This window comes from Strongylocentrotus purpuratus, unplaced genomic scaffold (genome assembly GCF_000002235.5).
Source record: "Strongylocentrotus purpuratus isolate Spur 01 unplaced genomic scaffold, Spur_5.0 spur5_scaffold_6, whole genome shotgun sequence".
Lineage (NCBI taxonomy): Eukaryota > Metazoa > Echinodermata > Echinoidea > Camarodonta > Strongylocentrotidae > Strongylocentrotus > Strongylocentrotus purpuratus.
The window spans coordinates 8,472,181-8,490,768 of NW_022145612.1; the positions used below are offsets into that span (position 1 = coordinate 8,472,181).

General features: G+C 39.6%; 1 protein-coding gene across 4 annotated transcripts in view; it reads left to right on the top strand.

Moving 5' to 3' along the window:
• LOC578352 (aminopeptidase N) overlaps nucleotides 1-18,588 on the top strand; it is a 44,221-nt gene that overhangs the window by 12,842 nt on the left and 12,791 nt on the right. For 3 of the 4 annotated variants that reach the window (XM_011667650.2, XM_031000364.1, XM_031000363.1), the window contains 9 exons: nucleotides 9,549-9,967; nucleotides 10,306-10,631; nucleotides 13,098-13,374; nucleotides 14,510-14,630; nucleotides 15,443-15,597; nucleotides 16,432-16,545; nucleotides 16,882-17,016; nucleotides 17,334-17,465; nucleotides 17,959-18,134. In XM_011667650.2, coding sequence (XP_011665952.2) covers nucleotides 9,549-9,967; nucleotides 10,306-10,631; nucleotides 13,098-13,374; nucleotides 14,510-14,630; nucleotides 15,443-15,597; nucleotides 16,432-16,545; nucleotides 16,882-17,016; nucleotides 17,334-17,465; nucleotides 17,959-18,134 — 1,855 coding nt within the window. Of the gene's footprint in view, nucleotides 1-3,103; nucleotides 3,212-9,548; nucleotides 9,968-10,305; nucleotides 10,632-13,097; nucleotides 13,375-14,509; nucleotides 14,631-15,442; nucleotides 15,598-16,431; nucleotides 16,546-16,881; nucleotides 17,017-17,333; nucleotides 17,466-17,958; nucleotides 18,135-18,588 lie in introns of those variants that run through there. The other variant, XM_003724764.3, reaches the window with a different exon arrangement.

Below are 18,588 nucleotides of genomic sequence, written 5' to 3' on the forward strand. Positions count from 1 at the left end.
CTTTTACCTCCTCATCTTTTCTTACATCATGGTACATTATGATTTATAGAAATTTTATTTGTTATAGATTCAAATCTAAGGTAATACGATAATGTTATGTTATCATACATATACCAGTGGATAAAACGACAATACACGATTATCTTTCACTGGTGATCATCAATTGACCCAAGACCTACAATGTTTTTGCAATGTTCATGCAAAAATGAATTGTCCGAAGATTTTCAAGTGACTATGCAAATATGACGTCTGAAAGCATGGGTTTCCGCCAAGCAATGTTTGAACCATTACAGATGTATAAGAAGAAGAGAGAAAAATAGTGACAAAATACGAAAGGCAATTCTTGCAAATCTCTGTGTCTTTATAGCAAGACACTATCGTTTTGTTGGAATCAACAGGTGCACGAAGGAAGGAAGGAGATAGGATTATCATGCGCTGATACGGACTCTTCCAGTAAACATTTTACCAAACAAATTCGTGTTGAACTTTAAACTTTGCTTTCGTAGTGCAAACTGAATAATATCAAGTATCAATACTGGTTTGAATGGATTTGTAGGCTGGTTAAATAACCCCTTTTGAGGAAGCTCTCATAGGTACATTTCTAACAGACCAACTTCAAGAAGATGTCCTGGTCTTCATGAATTGGAATCTGTTGTGCAGATTAACATTTATACATACAATGGCCAAAGAAACAGACGAGAAGTACATTATGTTTTACATTTGTTTCGTAACTTAATGCTAAAGGAATTTATTCCTTTGACAAGGTACGCTAAACCACTTGTGGGATAGGGTGACCCCAATGGACCCCTCTGGTATGATGTCACTAACATGTAGACCGTCATCATATCAAAAGTTTCTTCCGAGAGATCATTTAACGAATTACATTATTCCTCATAGTTATACAGGCGACATCCATTATCCATTAAGAATTATTGTTTATTTATTCATTTAAAGTTTTATTCATCTTTATCGTTTACGAATTTGCTTTACACAAGGGCCCCGTAGGCTCACATAAAGACGTATCAACATATAAATATAGGGCACATAATATACCGTTTCGTAACTTTTTTCTGCTAGACAACTTCGATTATACTAAATAGGTTAAATTTGTGTGTAATGAAAACAATATCATGGGGTAGATTTGTTAGATTTACTATCAGGCTCTTATGGTACAAGGATCCCGCCACTGGTCATGGAATTATTTACGTCACATTTTGCAAGGTATTCATTATATTTTCAGCACTTTACCCAGGATAGAATGGGAACTTATCCGTGAGGGTTTCAGAATAGTATAGGCGGTTTCCCGGCAAGATTTGTATCATCACGTACTAGTCAAAACATATTCTTTCACACGATTGGTAATAAGAGCTTCCATTTCATTTGTTGAGAGGGGGGCGTTTCCCAAACTGATCTATACCTTCAGTACTCTGTCATTTCCATGTATGAACTCACACAGTCATTATGAACCTGGGACGGAGGTCATGTAGTGTATAGACGTAGCATTGGAATTGAGGTGGTAGGAACAATTTATTAAAAGCTCTCGCATTATGATGGAAAATGTTCGGATTCACGCGTGTTCTAAATTAATGATATAGATATATATTATGTGATCGTTGCATTTTAAAAGGAAATCGTTTGTAATTGTCCACCGTTGGTTTATGCAAGACATTGGTTGGTATGTTTGAAGTATTTCAGTCATTAGCGCCTTCCTAAAATATGACTGTAAACATTAATTATTACGAATGAATTAACCGCCATTTTATTACAAAACGTAGTTCGTTTGGTTATATTTAACAACGATGAAGATAATTTGATGCTTTCCAAATTAGAATTTCAAGTTAAAAGGCGATGTGACGTCATGGTTATGAAGTGATGCCAGAGAAAATATAGTAGTATTGTTACTCATTACATATACTTTTGTTTACGAAATAATAATGTTATCAACACACACCGAGTCACATGATGACTGCGTAATGGTGATGACTGCGTACCTTATCATAATCTTAATGGCACCTCTTTAATCGATACTGAGGCCTCAAATATATTCAGTTGCGCACCTATTTTATTTTACCTCTCTCTCTAATCTTATCGGTGACCCGACATTTACTCTGGCGACATTTGCTCGAGGCTTGACTTCGCCATGCAAAGACGTAGGGTTCGGGTTGGAGTTGTAATTGGGTTTTAGGTGTTTTTTTGTTTTGTTTTTACAATGTTTGGTTTAGGGTTGGTTTTGGTATTCGGTCAGTGTTGGAATTGACCACGGAGCAATTGTCGCCGGAGCTTGTGTCGTTGGAGCCCCTTATCTCATCACTCGGCTACCTTTGGACTGGTGGCGTAATGCAACGCCCATTTGGGGTAAGAGACACAGCTCACCGTGGCGACTGAGCCCCATTTACACCGGGAGATCCATGCTTCCACTAGGAGGTTGCATCATATCACTACTGTGTGAGCACACCATCTACATGTATATCCTGAGAAACTGTAAACATTACTTTGGCAAGCTTATCATGACAGTTTGGCATATACGATGAAATTCGTGCGCCTTAACATGCTTTAGGATATTTCTATAGAATTGCAGGATTCAATATTTATACAGGGACGTCGCAAGAGAAAGAAAGAGAAAGAGAGAGAGAGAGAGAGAGAGAGAGAGCGAGAGAGGGGGGGGGGGGAGGGGGTTACAACCTTCCATTCAAATTTTCTTTAAACTGTAATTAAAAAAAATTATCAAAGTTTAAAACCCTTAAGGATACGGATTGAAAACGTTGTCGGAGCATCAGGGTTATCAGGTTTTTCAGGTATCGTACTTTGGGTGTTAAATTCAAAAGAATGTGAACAAGAACACAATTACGGTAGGCTCTTTTTAGATTACCTAAATTATACTTAAGGGGGCACGAGTCAGTTATCCACCCCCCCCCCCGCAATTTTTTTTTTTTTTTTTTAATCCCTCGGTTGCTTCTCGAGCTTCTGTTTATGAATTTGTACTGTCAAGGTGCATGATGGGATTGCTACGTTAAACTCTACTTACTCACTGATATGGAGAATTTAGAACTGGTTCCTACCCGAGTGTAAACAGGGTCTAAAGTCAACTGTAACGCGAAATAAACGGGTCAGCGATCGGTAACATTATAGATTACACTAAAGGGTTGAAACACACAGCTACTGTAGCAGTTTGGTCAGCGACACCGCCGGATCAAGTAGCAACTGTTGATTTGTAAGTCTTGAACAGGATTTATCAATTATTATCATTTTATATCACAATTGTATTATTGTAAAAAAACTGTTCGTTGTTAATGATTGGAAGTGAAGCAGGTGTGAGCAAATGTTGCTGTGATATTCTCAAACGATGCCAAAGTTACTGTAACTTCACAGGCAGAGTTTCGGTCTGAATTATGAGCGGCTTGACTTAAGTTTGTTTGAGAACTACCGCCCCATCTTTAAACGGTCTTCCATTTGAGAAACATTAGTCTGTATTGTACACAGTCTGTTTTGTAACAAAAAAGAGATATATATGCGGAAAGGATTCCGGATAAAACTGCGGCTGTTGATGTGTTATAAATCGACTTTTACCACTGAGCCTTACTCCCTTAGCCACATTTCTATCTTAGCTCTGCGACTGTTTGTAAGCCCTTGCTGTGGGGTTGACGAACCTGGAGAACTCCGTGTTGGTCGCGTTTGCCTGACCTGTCTTCTCCCATATGATCTCCAAGGGTTGATATGCATGCCACGAGGCACTTTCTGTTTTCGTCTCCTATTTCCCATTCCTCCGTTATTTATACAATATTCTTTTCGTTTTGTATCTTCTATCTGATTAAGCGTATGACGAAACCTCGAAACGAAAGTCCTGCAGTCTTGTTTGGACTTTTTTTTTAAAAATGTGAACATTAAATGATGCGTAACAATTTTAACGCACTGTGGCGAATAATTTGCCTACAGGTGTATATTTTGTTGTTCATATATTATAATATGACCACCAGAATTCAAACAACTTTCTGAATGCAGAGGAGTGGAAATCTGCTATTTTAGGAGTTCTTTTTAGAGATCACTAATTTATTTAGAGTTGAATTCACTCCGAAGTTAGAATGGAATACACTCCACAGCTGTATTACTCTTTTAAGAGTCTTTTTTACTATTTATTTTTCACTTCCACTGGAAAAAAACGAAGTGATCGCTAATATAACTTTCAAAATGTGGAATTCAACTTCTGAATATTTAGAGAAAAACTGGAGGAAACGGTTTAGTATCTTCCGAAGGTATTATGGGAATAGATATTTTGCATTTCGTGTTTCGTGCATTTATCTGTTTTAAAAAATGGTCCTCTCCTTAACCTTTAAACTTGAACGTGACATATTTTTATTTTAAAAATCCTGTTAACGTTTTTATTCCACACCTTGGTAAAAACACAGATGTAGGTGAGACAAAATGTAGTTGAACGTTGGACCTCTAACAATGATATTTTGTGACGAGTAAATAAGTATCATGCTGGAAACGAGTGAAATGCATTAGGGTCTGCGACTTTAAGATGGTACTCCTTTGGAACGAACTTAAGAGAGTTTGATTATGAAAACATATCGGGTGGAAATAACGCTGCCTGGCACAATAGATCCTTCATGTAAAATCAACACTCCGTTGCTTTGCACGCGGCCTTTTTGTCATGTTTCTGATGCATTATAGTTTCTCTAAGTATAATCAGGACAATGCAATTGTAGTAATTCGGATGCGAATGTTGGCCAAAGTATGATGTGCGTTTGAGAAAAGATTAGACTCTCATTAATTGCGTTTTGCAAAGTTTGTCGTTTAGGGTAGCGAGAGCACTTTTGTTTCATGCGTGGATGTGTGAGCGGTGTGCGGTGGGAGGGGGGGGGGAGAAAGAGAGAGAGAGAGAAAGAGAAAGGGAGAGAGAAATATAAAAGACGTAGTTTGTTACATAATTATGTACAATTTGAAGTGAAATATGCGAAATGGGATCGTTGCGAAACATAATTATGACTTATCTCTGGGTGCAGGGAGATGCCATCTCCCTGATTGGTGTCCATAAAGGGTCGCACAGCCAGTACAATGTTATCTTCGGGTAGCCATAAATGCAGGATTCGCAGCCATATCTCCTGGCACACAGACGCCATAAATGGCCTTGGGAAAACAAATAGACGACTCGATTTTTAAGTACAGATATATACATCTCTAGTCTATCGTCTTCCGAATGTGATTTGTCAAGGTGCTTGAAACAAGTCGGTCCCCTAAGGCGATCTGACAGTAATGTTACTATGCTTTTCCGGTGTGTCCTCATGTTACTATGCTTTTCCGGTATGTCCTCATGTTCAGGTCTGTTTAAAGAGTAACCCTATATAGGACATCGCTTCCATAGCATCACCGAACGTTGCCCCTTTTTATATTTCTGGTTGACTCCAGGAGCGGTTCAAGAAGTTTTTTTAATTTTTTATTCATCCCCCCCCCGCCACCCCCCCCCCCCCCAAAAAAAAAAGAAAAAAAAGAAGATCACTAGGCTTGTGTAGAAAATGAATGCAAGATCCCCAAGCCCCCTAAAAAAAAAGTCCCCTAGAGAGGCTCCGGGGCAACTCCCTATGTATGTTACAAACATTTTTCATCTCTCTTGCTCTCCGTCTCTTTCCATCTCTTCTTCATCACCATATCCCTATACCCCCTCTCTCACCCTCACCCTCTTTCTCACGCTCTCTCTCTCACTCTCTCTCTCCCCCCCCCCCCCCGGCCATTGCACCCATGTCTTCTGTCTTTCTCTCTCATGACCGTGTGTGTGTATGGGTGTGTGTGTGATTGTGTGTAACTGTCTCTATCTCGAGTCTTCATGTTTTAATATCAGCTTTAATTTTCCTCCCATCATTGCACCTCTATATTCTTATTTCCTATTTATCTTCATATACTTATCTCCCCTTCTTTATCTCTAAGTTACTGCAGTGGCGTAGCGGAAAACCATCTCATAAAGGGGCATAGGTGTCATGGGAGGGGCACTTGGAATATTAGGGGTGTGATCGGGTGCCCCACAGCTACATCATGTACAATCGCATGCTTCCCCCCGCTTATTCATGTTTTACCTCACTGTTTATGTATTTTCTGTTAAAAAAACTCCACCCCTTTTTACAGTATTTACCCCTTTCCCAGACAAATCTTTATCTCTTATCGCTTTTCACAATTTTTTGGGCACTTCTAACCTCCCTTCGTTAGTGGACACATGAACATATTTGGATCTTATCCAAGTAGACTCTCATTATCTGTATCTTATCTACCTTTGCCTCTCGATGTGTCAGCTTCATTCGTCTCTCATGTTTGCACCACTTCAACTAATCGATACGGAGTATAACTCCCCTTGTCACAAACTTAACGTGACAAGATAACATTATATTAAGGTCACGTCAAGTCAACTATGTTTCGCTGTCAGCACAATCTTAAGGTACGAAAAGAACTACAAACCCTAGAAACTAGTTTCGTTGTTGTTGTTGTTGTTATCATCGTTGCTCATGTCATTGTTATTACTGCTGCTGTTGTTGTTGTTGTTGTTGTTGCTGTGAGGTGATAAGTGGAATCATTTTTTTTTCAATTCTACGGACTTTCTTTAGAGATAACACAACAACAACAAACATACAGACAAACAATAACAAATTAAAAAAACTAGAGTTGATGTCCGAATCGGAAATTGCATACATCCCGCGTATTTTGAACCTCATTATTGAAGACAAATGTCATTAATAATTTAATCATTGTCTCGTGAGTCATGGATTTTATAAACTTACGAAAACCATGATTACCTGTCATAATCACCTCTATTCTCTATCGATTGAACTTTGAACTAATTGTATCTATTTACTTGCATAATAATGATGATTTTACACGTATAGGGAAGGTATTATAGCAGTAGTTAATTATCAACTTGTCATCATCATGATAACTTAATTAATAGAAAACTTGTTCCTTTATCGATGCACAGGTTATTCCCTCTTTGCTTGTTTTATTACACGAAGAGAAAAGAGAAGTATATTGTCGTTGTATCTCGGCCATCAGCTGGAGACATTTTAGTCATTTTAGGCAATTTATGTGATTTCAAGTTAAACCGTACTCTCGTCAAAACTGGGTAACAAAGCGTTTGTATTATTGTGTAAAGTAAAATGGAAAATTAAGAGGGGGAGGTTGGCAAAAATACTTTGAAAATATTGGGTGAAATTGGCCATCCTGAGGTTAATCTGTTAATTAAGTATCCTTGCTACATTTAGCCAATGTTATGCTCATTTTGGATAATGTATTCTCCAATCGCATCACCATTTGTATTGAGCAAAGAAATGAGCAAAAAATTGGTTGGATAGATAATTACCTCAATTTTGGGCCATATTAACCCAATATGTATAACTTTAAATTTATCTATATACATATATATACAAGCAAATATGATACAAATGAAAAGTCTGTAAATAACTTCTACATTCATTATTCAAATCACGATTTATGACGGATGAGGGTAAACTTTAGGTTTACATCATGGCCCTGTTTTTGTCCCACCATTTCGGACTTTGCTCGGACGAAGTCAGGTGCTTCAATAAGATGGACTACTAAAGCAAATATTGACTTTAGATGAGGATTTTGCAGAATAAGACCCATTTGTAAAGAATATTATCCGAAATAACATAGAGAGGACGTGTGTTTAGTTGCATCACATGCTGGAAGATTAAAAAAGGTCGTCCTAGATTCTTTCATGTCCAGGGAGAGCGAAAAAAGACACTCTGGGCTTAAAGAGCAATCCATGGCGAAAAACGGAATAGAACAACCCACCCCACCCCCCCCCCAAAAAAAAAAGGAAGAAGAAGAACAAGAAGACAGAAAAAAGATAACAATACAAAGAGTATACTGTTTCCTATTACCTGACCGCTTCTTTGGATGAAGGTTGTATCTCATTAGCTTCACAGAGCTAAAGCGTAATTATATACGAATCCTGTGATCCTAATTTCTTGTTTAATGGTGATTCCTTTTTTTTTTATTAGAATTTGCGTTAGCTTGAAATCTACTGTTTTATGTAAACAAAAAAATACTAACTTCCTTCTTCGAATAATAATTGATAGAGCATGAAAGCGTAGCTAAATTTTCAGAAGGGCAGAAGAGGGAGGGGCAAAAAAGAAAGGCGTCATGTGCCCACGAATTAAACAAGAATATTAGCCGTAAATTTTGCAGCAACCTTTTGAATGGTACAATCTAAATATTTGAATATTCTTCTGGATCAACACATCCTACAGTACTTCGACTACGCTATTGAGTTCACGTGTGCGATCTGAGAGTCACGTTATTGCTATATGTAAATCTCAAAGTACACAGTACTCTGGTCAAGTGAATGATTATTGCAGAATATGAAAAGCTAAGCTTACAAACGTATGTATTCCTGGTCAAAATGTTGTTTTCTTAAGAGTAAAGTAGAAGACTGTAAGGGGATCGAGTTCGTTTATCTTCCCCTGGCGACTGACCCGGTATTTGAACTCAAGTCAAGGGTTTCAGACAAGTCCAAGACATACGATAGCTAGTCTGTCTCTAAGGCTGAGAGAGATGTGCTCCTCTCATGGACAAAGTGTTCGGCTAAGTCTAGAGTCTAGACTAATCACAACCACCACTTTCACAGTCATTGTAGATGGATAATTTTGATTGGTTTTCACACTTGAGACTCATTAAATCGAATGAATTTCATTAAAGGTAGTGTATTCCTTTTGCAGCCAACATCACATTCTGTAGAACTTTGCAGGAATTATAAATATGTATGTCATCATTTTTTTTATCTGTGAAATGTAAGCACGTGCTAGCAGTGTCCTAGTATTCAAATTGTGCAAAGAAACCCGTTTACTTTCTGGACTTTACTGTCAGACACTGTTGAGCTGTAGAGGGTACATGAGCATTTGTCTACTTCAATAACTCAATACTTGTAATGGCCGAAATTCCACTGATTGAATCTTTGCTAAGCTCAAAACGTACGACCATTCAGTACAAGGTTCTGAAAATCAGACTATTATTAAACAAACGCGATCGCTTAATTCGATTCAACAACACTAACGGTCATTATTTCCCCCAAAAAGACATCTTTAAGCCCTTTTGTTTTGAGGGAAGTTCTAAAACAGTGTTATCTTTCAAATGCCGTTGGAATTTAGCCTTTTCATTTATTTTTCTTTTTGGCCTGCAAATGGGACATAGTACCTTAAACCAATTTGTGTGTGGACACGAGGCTAGTATTGAGTATCTTCGAAAATTTATTTCGACGTTATTAAATATTAAAAACGTAATGGCAATCGCTGTAAGAACTGGTCCACTAACACCACCACCGACAAAATCGGGGTAGTTTACCTTTAATGTATTCTTATCACTTTGGAGTTCGCAGATTATGAATTTAAACCAAAAATCACTTATTGGACGCTACAAAGTAATATTTAGTATGTACGGGTCATGCAAGTCTCTATCTGTCATGTCAGTTTTATCACCTGTGCTATGATTTTCAATATTATTTTATATCATTCATTTTTTAAATTTTTATCTCTGTCCCTCCGATATAGCTGGTTCAGCAACACAACCCACGGAAAATAGCATGACGGTCGACGGAAAGTTCGAGATCGACGAAGAAGGAGGCCACAAAAAGTCGAGCGGGTACTACTGCACGACTGGCCAACTTGTCTTCCTCGCCATCATCGGCGCTGGCCTGGTCGCCGGTGTCGGATGCATGTCCTACTACCTGCCCGACCGCGCCTGCGAGCTACCGCCCACAGAACCGGGGAGGATAACGGAGCCGCAGGTACAGCCCACGGAACCGGGCGTGACGGAGAAGCCTGTGACGGAACCACCAGTGACGGAGCCGAGCGTCAAGACGCATATGATGTCACCTACGCCGACCGCCGGGGAGTGGGACGGCCGTCTTCCGCGTGACGTCATACCAGAAAACTACCAACTATACCTCAAACCCTACCTGTATGAAGAGGTAACGAAAACAATTAATTTATCATTGATGCAATGTATGATTTATGAACAAACTTAAGAAAGGAGTGACTTTTCAAACACAGGTACACTGATGTGAGGGGAGGGGGGGGGGGTGCACGTTCTTGGAGTAATTTTCAAGGGGAATAATGGAGCATTTGAAAAAAATGGTTTAAAAAATTGAGAAAAGAATGAGATAAAGCTACACAACACCATAATGGGCTTAGTTTAGAAGTGTTCTAGAATGCAAGTTTCGGCACCCCAAAGGGATTTTGTTTCTTATGAGCTGTAATAGTTTTAACAGCGGTTTTCGAATCCATCTTCCTGCTTTTGAAAATCCAGGACCTTCGGCCAAATACGGACGACCGGGTATTCACTTTTGACGGCAAAGTCAAGATCGTGATGGATTGTAAAATGGAGACCGACGTCATCACCCTCCACATCAACAACATCACCATCCGATCAAACACACTCGAGTCCAAGGACGGCGAAATGATCGAAATCACAGACGTTACCTACACACCGGAGTACGAATTCGTCCATTTCCACGTCGGTAAGATGCTGGAGGCGGGAACGGGCTACGTGCTGGAGATCGAGTACCTTGGTGAACTGTGGGACGGCCTCGCAGGATTCTACCGCAGTAGTTACCAGGAAGGAGGCGTGACCAGGTTAGTCTGCCTTTAAATTTGTTGTATTGCAATCACAGTGGCGTAGCGAGGGAGGGGGGGGGGGAGGCGGCACGGATATGTATTAATTTGGTTGATGGAATGCCAATGAACAAACAAGAGTAAAAGGATGGTGTGTAGGGGGTCCTCTGCCCCTTGACGTTGCCATTCCCGCCTTTGCCTCATTTTTCTCTCTCTCTCTCTCTCTCTCTCTCTCTCTTTCTCTCTCTCTCCCTCTCTCGGGGGGGGGGGGGTACCTCATGACATGTGGCCCCCTGTAGTTACACCACTGTTTGAACAATATATTAACCGATAACCCCGTTTCAATTGCGGAACATTTGCCGCAAATTTAGACCATTTTGGGCATGACAACGCAAGGCTAAGAAGAATATCGTCGAGTAATACTGGAACAACCTCCAAAATCACGTCGACACTGCTTGATATTTTGGCATGACTAAGGGCGCGTTCATGCTTGATTTTGACGGCCAGAATCAGGCATCTGTTACGCGTTTAGTTTAAAACACGATTGCGTTCATGCTCACTTTTGTAGAATCACCGAAAAACGGCGATCACGATCGCCGATCGTAAACTCACAAAAAGATGCGTTTACAATTTGTAAACGCATTTAAATGGGGTCAACGCACTGACCTCTAGTGGGTCTACGTAGCATGCGCACACAGGTTTGCGAATCCAGCTGAAGGCCACCCAAGGAGAATTGCCTGGAGAAGAGAGCATGAACAGTGCACCGTGGAACTGCGATTACGATGAGCGTTTACGATGAGCGTTACAAATCGCTCATTCTGCCTTCAAAATCAAGCATGAACGCGCCCTAAGCAGCGATATGGCTATCAATAATACAGTCAACATGTCAAATGTAGTTTTAGGCGATTTGTTACGTAGTGAACATATTTTGATTGAACTCGTTCAACACACAGTACCGTTACGTTTGTTTTGGATGAAAAAATAAGATCCCCGGATTTATGCGCGTTTGTAATCGTCACATTCAAGATACAGACAATAATGTTTGCTGGAATATTACACTACTTAATCTTCGGTGGTTTACTTTATTTACTTTCTAGTTAGAAATTGACAATATTTTTAAAAATAGATTTTAACCCTGGTTCGTTACATATATCCTTTTAGAGAATATACCAAATCGTCTTCTTGAACCGTATATAGTTCACGGACGCATTGATAAAGTTGTTCATTTTATCATTGATCAAACACTTGGGCAATACTAAGGGCGTAAATACACAGATAAGATTTAATACCTTCGCACTGATAATAGAACTCGGAATAAAGGTTACTTGACCACAGGCCATAAACCTATTTGTCAGTTTTACAGTTTGAATGGATCCTTAGGAATTCCCAAAGGTGGATTCAGAATTATCTGACCGAGGGGGGGGGGGGGGGGGGGGGGGGTGGGGGGGGGGGGGGGGGCAAGGGGGAAGGGGGAGACAAGTCCGAACAATCTTTGATTAATGTTCTGACAATTTCAGATGCTTTTAGGGGCTTGAATTGCCTCGAGGGTCACAATAGGGGGCATATTAATTTTCTTGTGTAGTTCAATCTGTACTTAAAGGTACTATGTCCCATTTGCAGGCCAAAAAATAAAAAGGTTAAATTCCAACGGCTTTTGAAAGATAATACTAATTTAGAACTTCCCTAAAAAGGGTGGGGCTTGAAAATGTCTTCAAGTGGGAAAATTAACGACTATTAGTTGTCAAATCGACTTAGGAGCTATAGAGCCAATAAGTAATAGTCTTGATTTTCAGACCACTGTACCGAATGGCCATACGTTTTATGCTGCGCAAAGATTCAATCGGTTTAATTTTGGCTATCACAAGAAGTAGGTTATTGAGGTAGACAAATGCTCATGTACCCTTTACAGCTCATTTTATGTATGTTATTACCAGGGACTTGGGATTACCAAAGAAGAAAAATGCCAGTCAGTCACTCAATAGTGTCTGACAGTGAAGGCTAGCAAGTAAACGGGTTTCCTTGCATAATTTGAATATTAGGACACTGCTAACGTTTAAATTTCACAGATTGGACATACATGACATATTGATAATTCCTGCAAAGTTCTAAAGAATTTTCGGTTGGCTGCAAAAGGGACATAGTACCTTTAAGGTGTGTTGAATGCAAGATTTACTTTCCCGGGGATAGGGAGGGGAGGGGTATGAGAATGGCGAAGGGGGCCCCTGGATCCGCCACTGTTTTCAATAGATCAATTTACAAAGAATAGTTTGTCGTTGATTATCAATGTCAGGGAGCACGTTACTTTCTACTCTTCTAAGTATACTATCATGATGCTTCATTTCTTCCATCTGTCTCTCTATTTCTCTGCCCCTCTGCCCCTCTGCCCAACCCCTTCTTACCCTATCACTCTGTAACTCATCTCACCCTCTCTTCCCTCTCCCTCCCATCGCTTTATATCTTCTTCGACACCATCGACGCCCATGCCAGATGGCTCGCCACCAGCCAGATGCAGCCCACCGACGCGCGCCGCGCCCTGCCGTGCTTCGACGAGCCCGACCTCCGGGCCATCTTCTACACGGAGATCGAGCACCGCGATGACATGGTCGCCCTCTCCAATGGTATCGAGGAAGGCGAGAGGACGGGCAACAACGCTGGATGGATGATCACCACCTATAGGGCAACGCCCAAGATGTCGACATACCTCCTTGCTTTCGTCGTCGGCTACTTCGACAAAACGGAAATGTACACCGAAAATGGCGTTCGTGTAAGTTCAATTAATTTCAAATAACATTTTATTTTCTTCTAATGTGTCCATTTTAACAAAACACACAAATAACATAATGAATGCATCATTACATAATCATTTTAAAGAGCATATTAACACAGGGGAAAAGGCGTAAAACCCATACATAGGCTTGTGTTGGATTCACGTTTCTTAAGAAAGTAAGAAAATACAAAAATAAGAGAAGCATAGTTGAAGAAAGGTAAAGAAATTTAAAAGTTGGAAACCTACTGCAATGAATTACACGATAGCTACGTATTTAATGCGTATAACTGAGCGAGATTACCGAGTTGTGTACATCACGACTGTTGTCTTTTCATGAAGTTCAGTGCATGGGATCTCTATAATCATAAAGCACAATTAGTTCGTTGTATAAATGGAGATATTATTAATGTAACCATGTCTTGTTTTACTACTTTGTCAAAAAATGTGTTTGTACGGATTGATTACGTTGCTTTGTTCAAGAATGAAATTTCATTGAAAAATTAAAGTTTATCAAGAAAAGCAACACATTTAGATCCTTTAATGACCCACTCCAAAAAACGTTGTCGTCAAACCATGGAACCTTTTCCACCCAACATGACGGCAATATTTTAGTCCGACCAACATTTATGTGCAATCAAGTATAATTTTGGGCTAAGTGAAACGTATTCATCCGATAGGTAAAAGAAAATACCAAACTATTAACAGGCAAAAGTTTGTCCAGGCCAAAGATTTGTCCGGCATGTTGGTACCAGTGTCTGTTTAATATCTATCTTTGATCACACGTAAAGTTCTAATGCAGTTACTACAAGCATAGCTGAAGTGGCATCGTTTCACAAAACCGTCGTAAGTTCAAGTTATACCGACATTCCTTTCAGATGCGTGTTACAAATAATACACGCGTTTGAACGGGTTGTCGGCGAACTTGTTCTTATGACGGTTTCGTGAAACGCTGCAATGGGGTTTTGATTCTTGGCGAGTAACATTTTCATTTCAAGTGCGACTATATTTCGCATACGATACTCGCTGTCAAGATGCAGTCTTGTTCAGTAATTTTTTTAAAAGAAGTATATCGGAGAGGATATAGTTGATTTTGATTATGTTTTTTGTTTTTGTTTTATCCTTTTTCCTTTAGTTCCGAGTATGGTCAAGACCAGAGGCAGTGGAATCGACCAGATATGCTTTGGATATCGGAGCTAATATCACCACATATTTTGAAGAATATTTCGACACACCTTTCCCTCTTTCAAAGCAAGGTATGAAGAGCTCTTAATTTAAGCCATATTGTACTAGAAGCATTATCGCAAAATCCTTTCTAGCGCCATCTCAGGTCAGCTGTAGCAGTATGGACTCTTATTTTCAGTTCTGTGATTGGTTTTCGCATCGAGTCCTCTGGGCAAGTGGATATTAGGCATTGGATTCACAGAACTGTTAAGTATTTTACAGTTCTGTGATTGGGTTACATGTAGTAGGCAAGTTGACCATGAGATGGCGCTGTACCATAAACAGTACGCTATATAGGACACAGAAAGTTAATGAGTTCAGTATTCAATATTGCGATTCACCTTTCCTTCTCTCAAAAGAATGTATGATGATCACAATAATTGATCTCTTGTTTTACAAGTAGGATACTTATCACAACACATCATTATATTAATCTTTTTGTTATGTTTTTGTATCTGGTAAGTATAGTAAGGAGGGGGAGAATTGAGGAGGAGGTAGAGAAGAAGAAAAAAGAAGAAAAAAAGAAAAGAAAAATAGGAAAATAAAAATAACAATGATAACAATGATGATGATAATAAGGAGAAGAAGAGAAATAAGAAAATAATTATGAGAAGAAATAGTAGTAGTAGAAGTAGGAGTAGTAGTAGTAGTAGTAGTAGTAGTAGCAGTAGCAGTAGTAGAATGTGTACGTAGCACCAACAGGACCACCACAACCACTTACTCTATATAGTGACATAACGCAATTAAGAACTACAAATAAATCAATGATAATGCACACAGTCAGCTCCTTCCCTGAACATCTCTTCCTGTCTCCCATCCTCTATATCTCTACTTCTTCCTTCAGATATGATTGCCGTGCCTGACTTTTCAGCAGGAGCTATGGAGAACTGGGGTCTCATCATATACCGTGAAACCGCTCTTCTCTACGATAGCAGGGTCAACTCTGCTAGCAACAAGCAACGTGTTGCCGTTGTGGTATCCCACGAACTCGCGCATCAGGTAACATACAATGGTCCTTACATCGTTTTAAGAATTTTTATTTAATAGAGGTGTTGTTGTCTCGTGGATACGTCTCCGGACATTGTGGATCACATGATTCGCGGTTCGAGTCTCGCCTCAGCACTAATACCCGTTGTCAAGACATTTATCTCAAATTTCTATCTCCACCCAGGTTTTAATGAAGTAAACAGGTACCTGGAAGGAATGTATTTCTTGAGAACCATGAGCACCTTTAGGCAGCTGGGCTAAGGCCAGGGTCAAAATAATACTTTGTTGGCACCTAGCTTGCGCATCTCATTCAATGGATATGAGGGCAAGTCATTAGTCCGATCGTGTTAAACTATATTGTTGTCGGCATTAACAAAGTGAACACTTGGGTACAAGGACCTATAGCAAAACAAAGTTATAAAAACAATTTCAAGCAGCAACAACAACAGCAACAACCACAACAACAACAACTACATGAACAATTAATCCAGAACAACAAGAACCAGTTTCCAGTGGGACGTGTTCATCGGTTTTTTTTTCATGGTTATAATCCAAATGCCTGAATTAAGAAAAGAGATTCAAATATGAAAGTAAGATTTTTGTAGCTTACGAATAGTATTCAGCCGGCGTAATTCCCTTGCCTATTTCAAACTCTGTAAACTAATCACTTCTACACGTGCAATTCTTGAACCTAAATACTACTTGATGATGATAATGATGATTCACAACATTTGTATGGCGCTATATATCTGTTTCAAAAAACATTCAAAGGCGCAGTGATATTTCAGTAACATTACACACCCATCATGACGTCACGTTTTACCTCCTCTTTTCCCTCTCATTTAGTGGTTTGGTAATCTTGTCACACCAGTATGGTGGGACGATCTTTGGCTCAACGAAGGATTCGCAAGCTACGTCGAATACCTCGGCGTCGACTACACCGAACCGGATTGGGGAATGGTGAGTGAGCATATAACCCCCTCCCCAAACCCTTATCCTGAGTATCCTGAGTAACCTCCGACATGTGACCACCCCATCTCAACATTATCAGATGATAGTTCTCCCTCTCTTTACGAATAACCTCATATTCAGTCAGCGAGGTACTCGAGTTAAGTCATATTCGGGCAGCGACGTTTTTTTGTTTTTGTTTTAAAAGTTTAAAAGTTTTTAAAAGTAAAAAAAAAGCAGTAAATACGGTATGTTTTGGTTATGTTGTGGATAAAATAAAGACAATCTTAAGTTTGTATCTGTGCACCTGTCTATCATAATGTACTTGTTTACTTCACTATAAAACAGAGGGAACAATTCGTTGTTGAAGATCTACAGAGTGTGTTCGAGCCTGATTCCCTGGGTACGTCACATCCGGTCCGAGTGCCTGTCAATTCCCCGGATGAAATAAACGAGATCTTTGATTCTATTTCATACAGCAAGGTAAATGGGCAAAATAGTATTTAATTTGTAAGCGATCATAACATGATTAATACAGTATTAAAGGGCTGAGTACGATGTAGTCACTATAGTATAATGATTCATGTACTGGATTCTCAATCAAGAAGTTCGGGGTTCGAATCCACTCCGGCGCTTCTGTCCTACAATGGACTCTATTAACCTAGGTGTATCGAAATCTGGAATCTTGTAATAAGCGCCGTCCATTATGAAAGATGTGCTGAGGCTAGCTGATACTAGCTGATACTGAACACATTTTCAGCTTGAATAATAAGTATCCCAATTTATTTCCCTCCATCCAGGGAGCTTCGATTATCCGTATGTTGAACAATTTCCTTGGTGAAGAGGTGTTTGTTGAGGGTATGAGCTACTTCCTGAACAGCCACAAGGAGGGTAATGCTGACTCTGACGATCTTTGGTTTGCTCTCAAAGAGGTAATTATCAATTCATTATTTATATATTCGATGAATGTATATATATATATATATATATCCATGTATCTATCAATATATCTACCCATCTATCTAACTATTATCATCATCATTTATTTAAGCCAGCATTTTCCCTAATACGAGGAGGTATGGGCTTTCGCGCCATGATGACACTCTCTCCTCGGTGCAGAGTCTCGTTTATGCCACTTTCAATATTGTCTCTCACGAAGTGTGAGGATGCGTGATAGCTCGTTGATAGAGCAGGGGTTAAGGTGTGGTCTCTTGAAGTAACACGAAGTTCCCGCTTTCGAAACCAAGTCGATGCTAGGCAAATACCCACAATTACCAAGTCCCTCGGATAGGACTTAAAGCTGTAGGTCCCATTGGTTACTTATCTTCTGAGCACGAATTTGTTTTCTTCGCAGTCAGGTAAAATAATTCATTAATATCAATGAAATAAGTTGAGATTAAGATTTTTTCCCCCTCTCGTTCCTAGGCAGATGATGGCAAGGGTAACAATGACGTCAAGGCCATTATGGACACGTGGACCTTGCAGATGGGTTATCCGGTGGTCGATCTCCACCGCTACGGCGATAACCAACTCAATGCTTCTCAGGAACATTTCCTCGTCAACCCCGAGGCCGGAGTCGATGACAAATATGGCGACCTTGGGTACGTGGTGAACAGACATGTAGCTTAATGCTCACAAGGGGGGGGGGGGCTTTAAATTCTGAAGAGGAGAGCGTTGTCTGACCAAAATTCCCGGCTTGGAAGCCCCAAATTTGCCAATAAGTAATAACAACAAAAGCGGAAAATAGAAAGAAGAAAAAAAAAATTATAAGGAAAAAGAAAGAGCGAAAGAAAAGCAAATTTTTAATTTGCACCAATTCATGAAATATTAAATATACCATGTTGAAGAGCTTGTTTAACAGTAGTTTATTCTGGAATGGGTTTTTCTTCTACACACTCGATATTTCAAGCAAATTGATTTTTTTTTTTAATATTTGGAAAATATAATTCAGAAATGGCAGGACGGGGGTTATGTTACATAGATGTTTGTGCTAAGGCATACTTATGGTCTGCATTCTGCATGTGCAGTAGCAGTTATAATTTGCTGACACTGGAC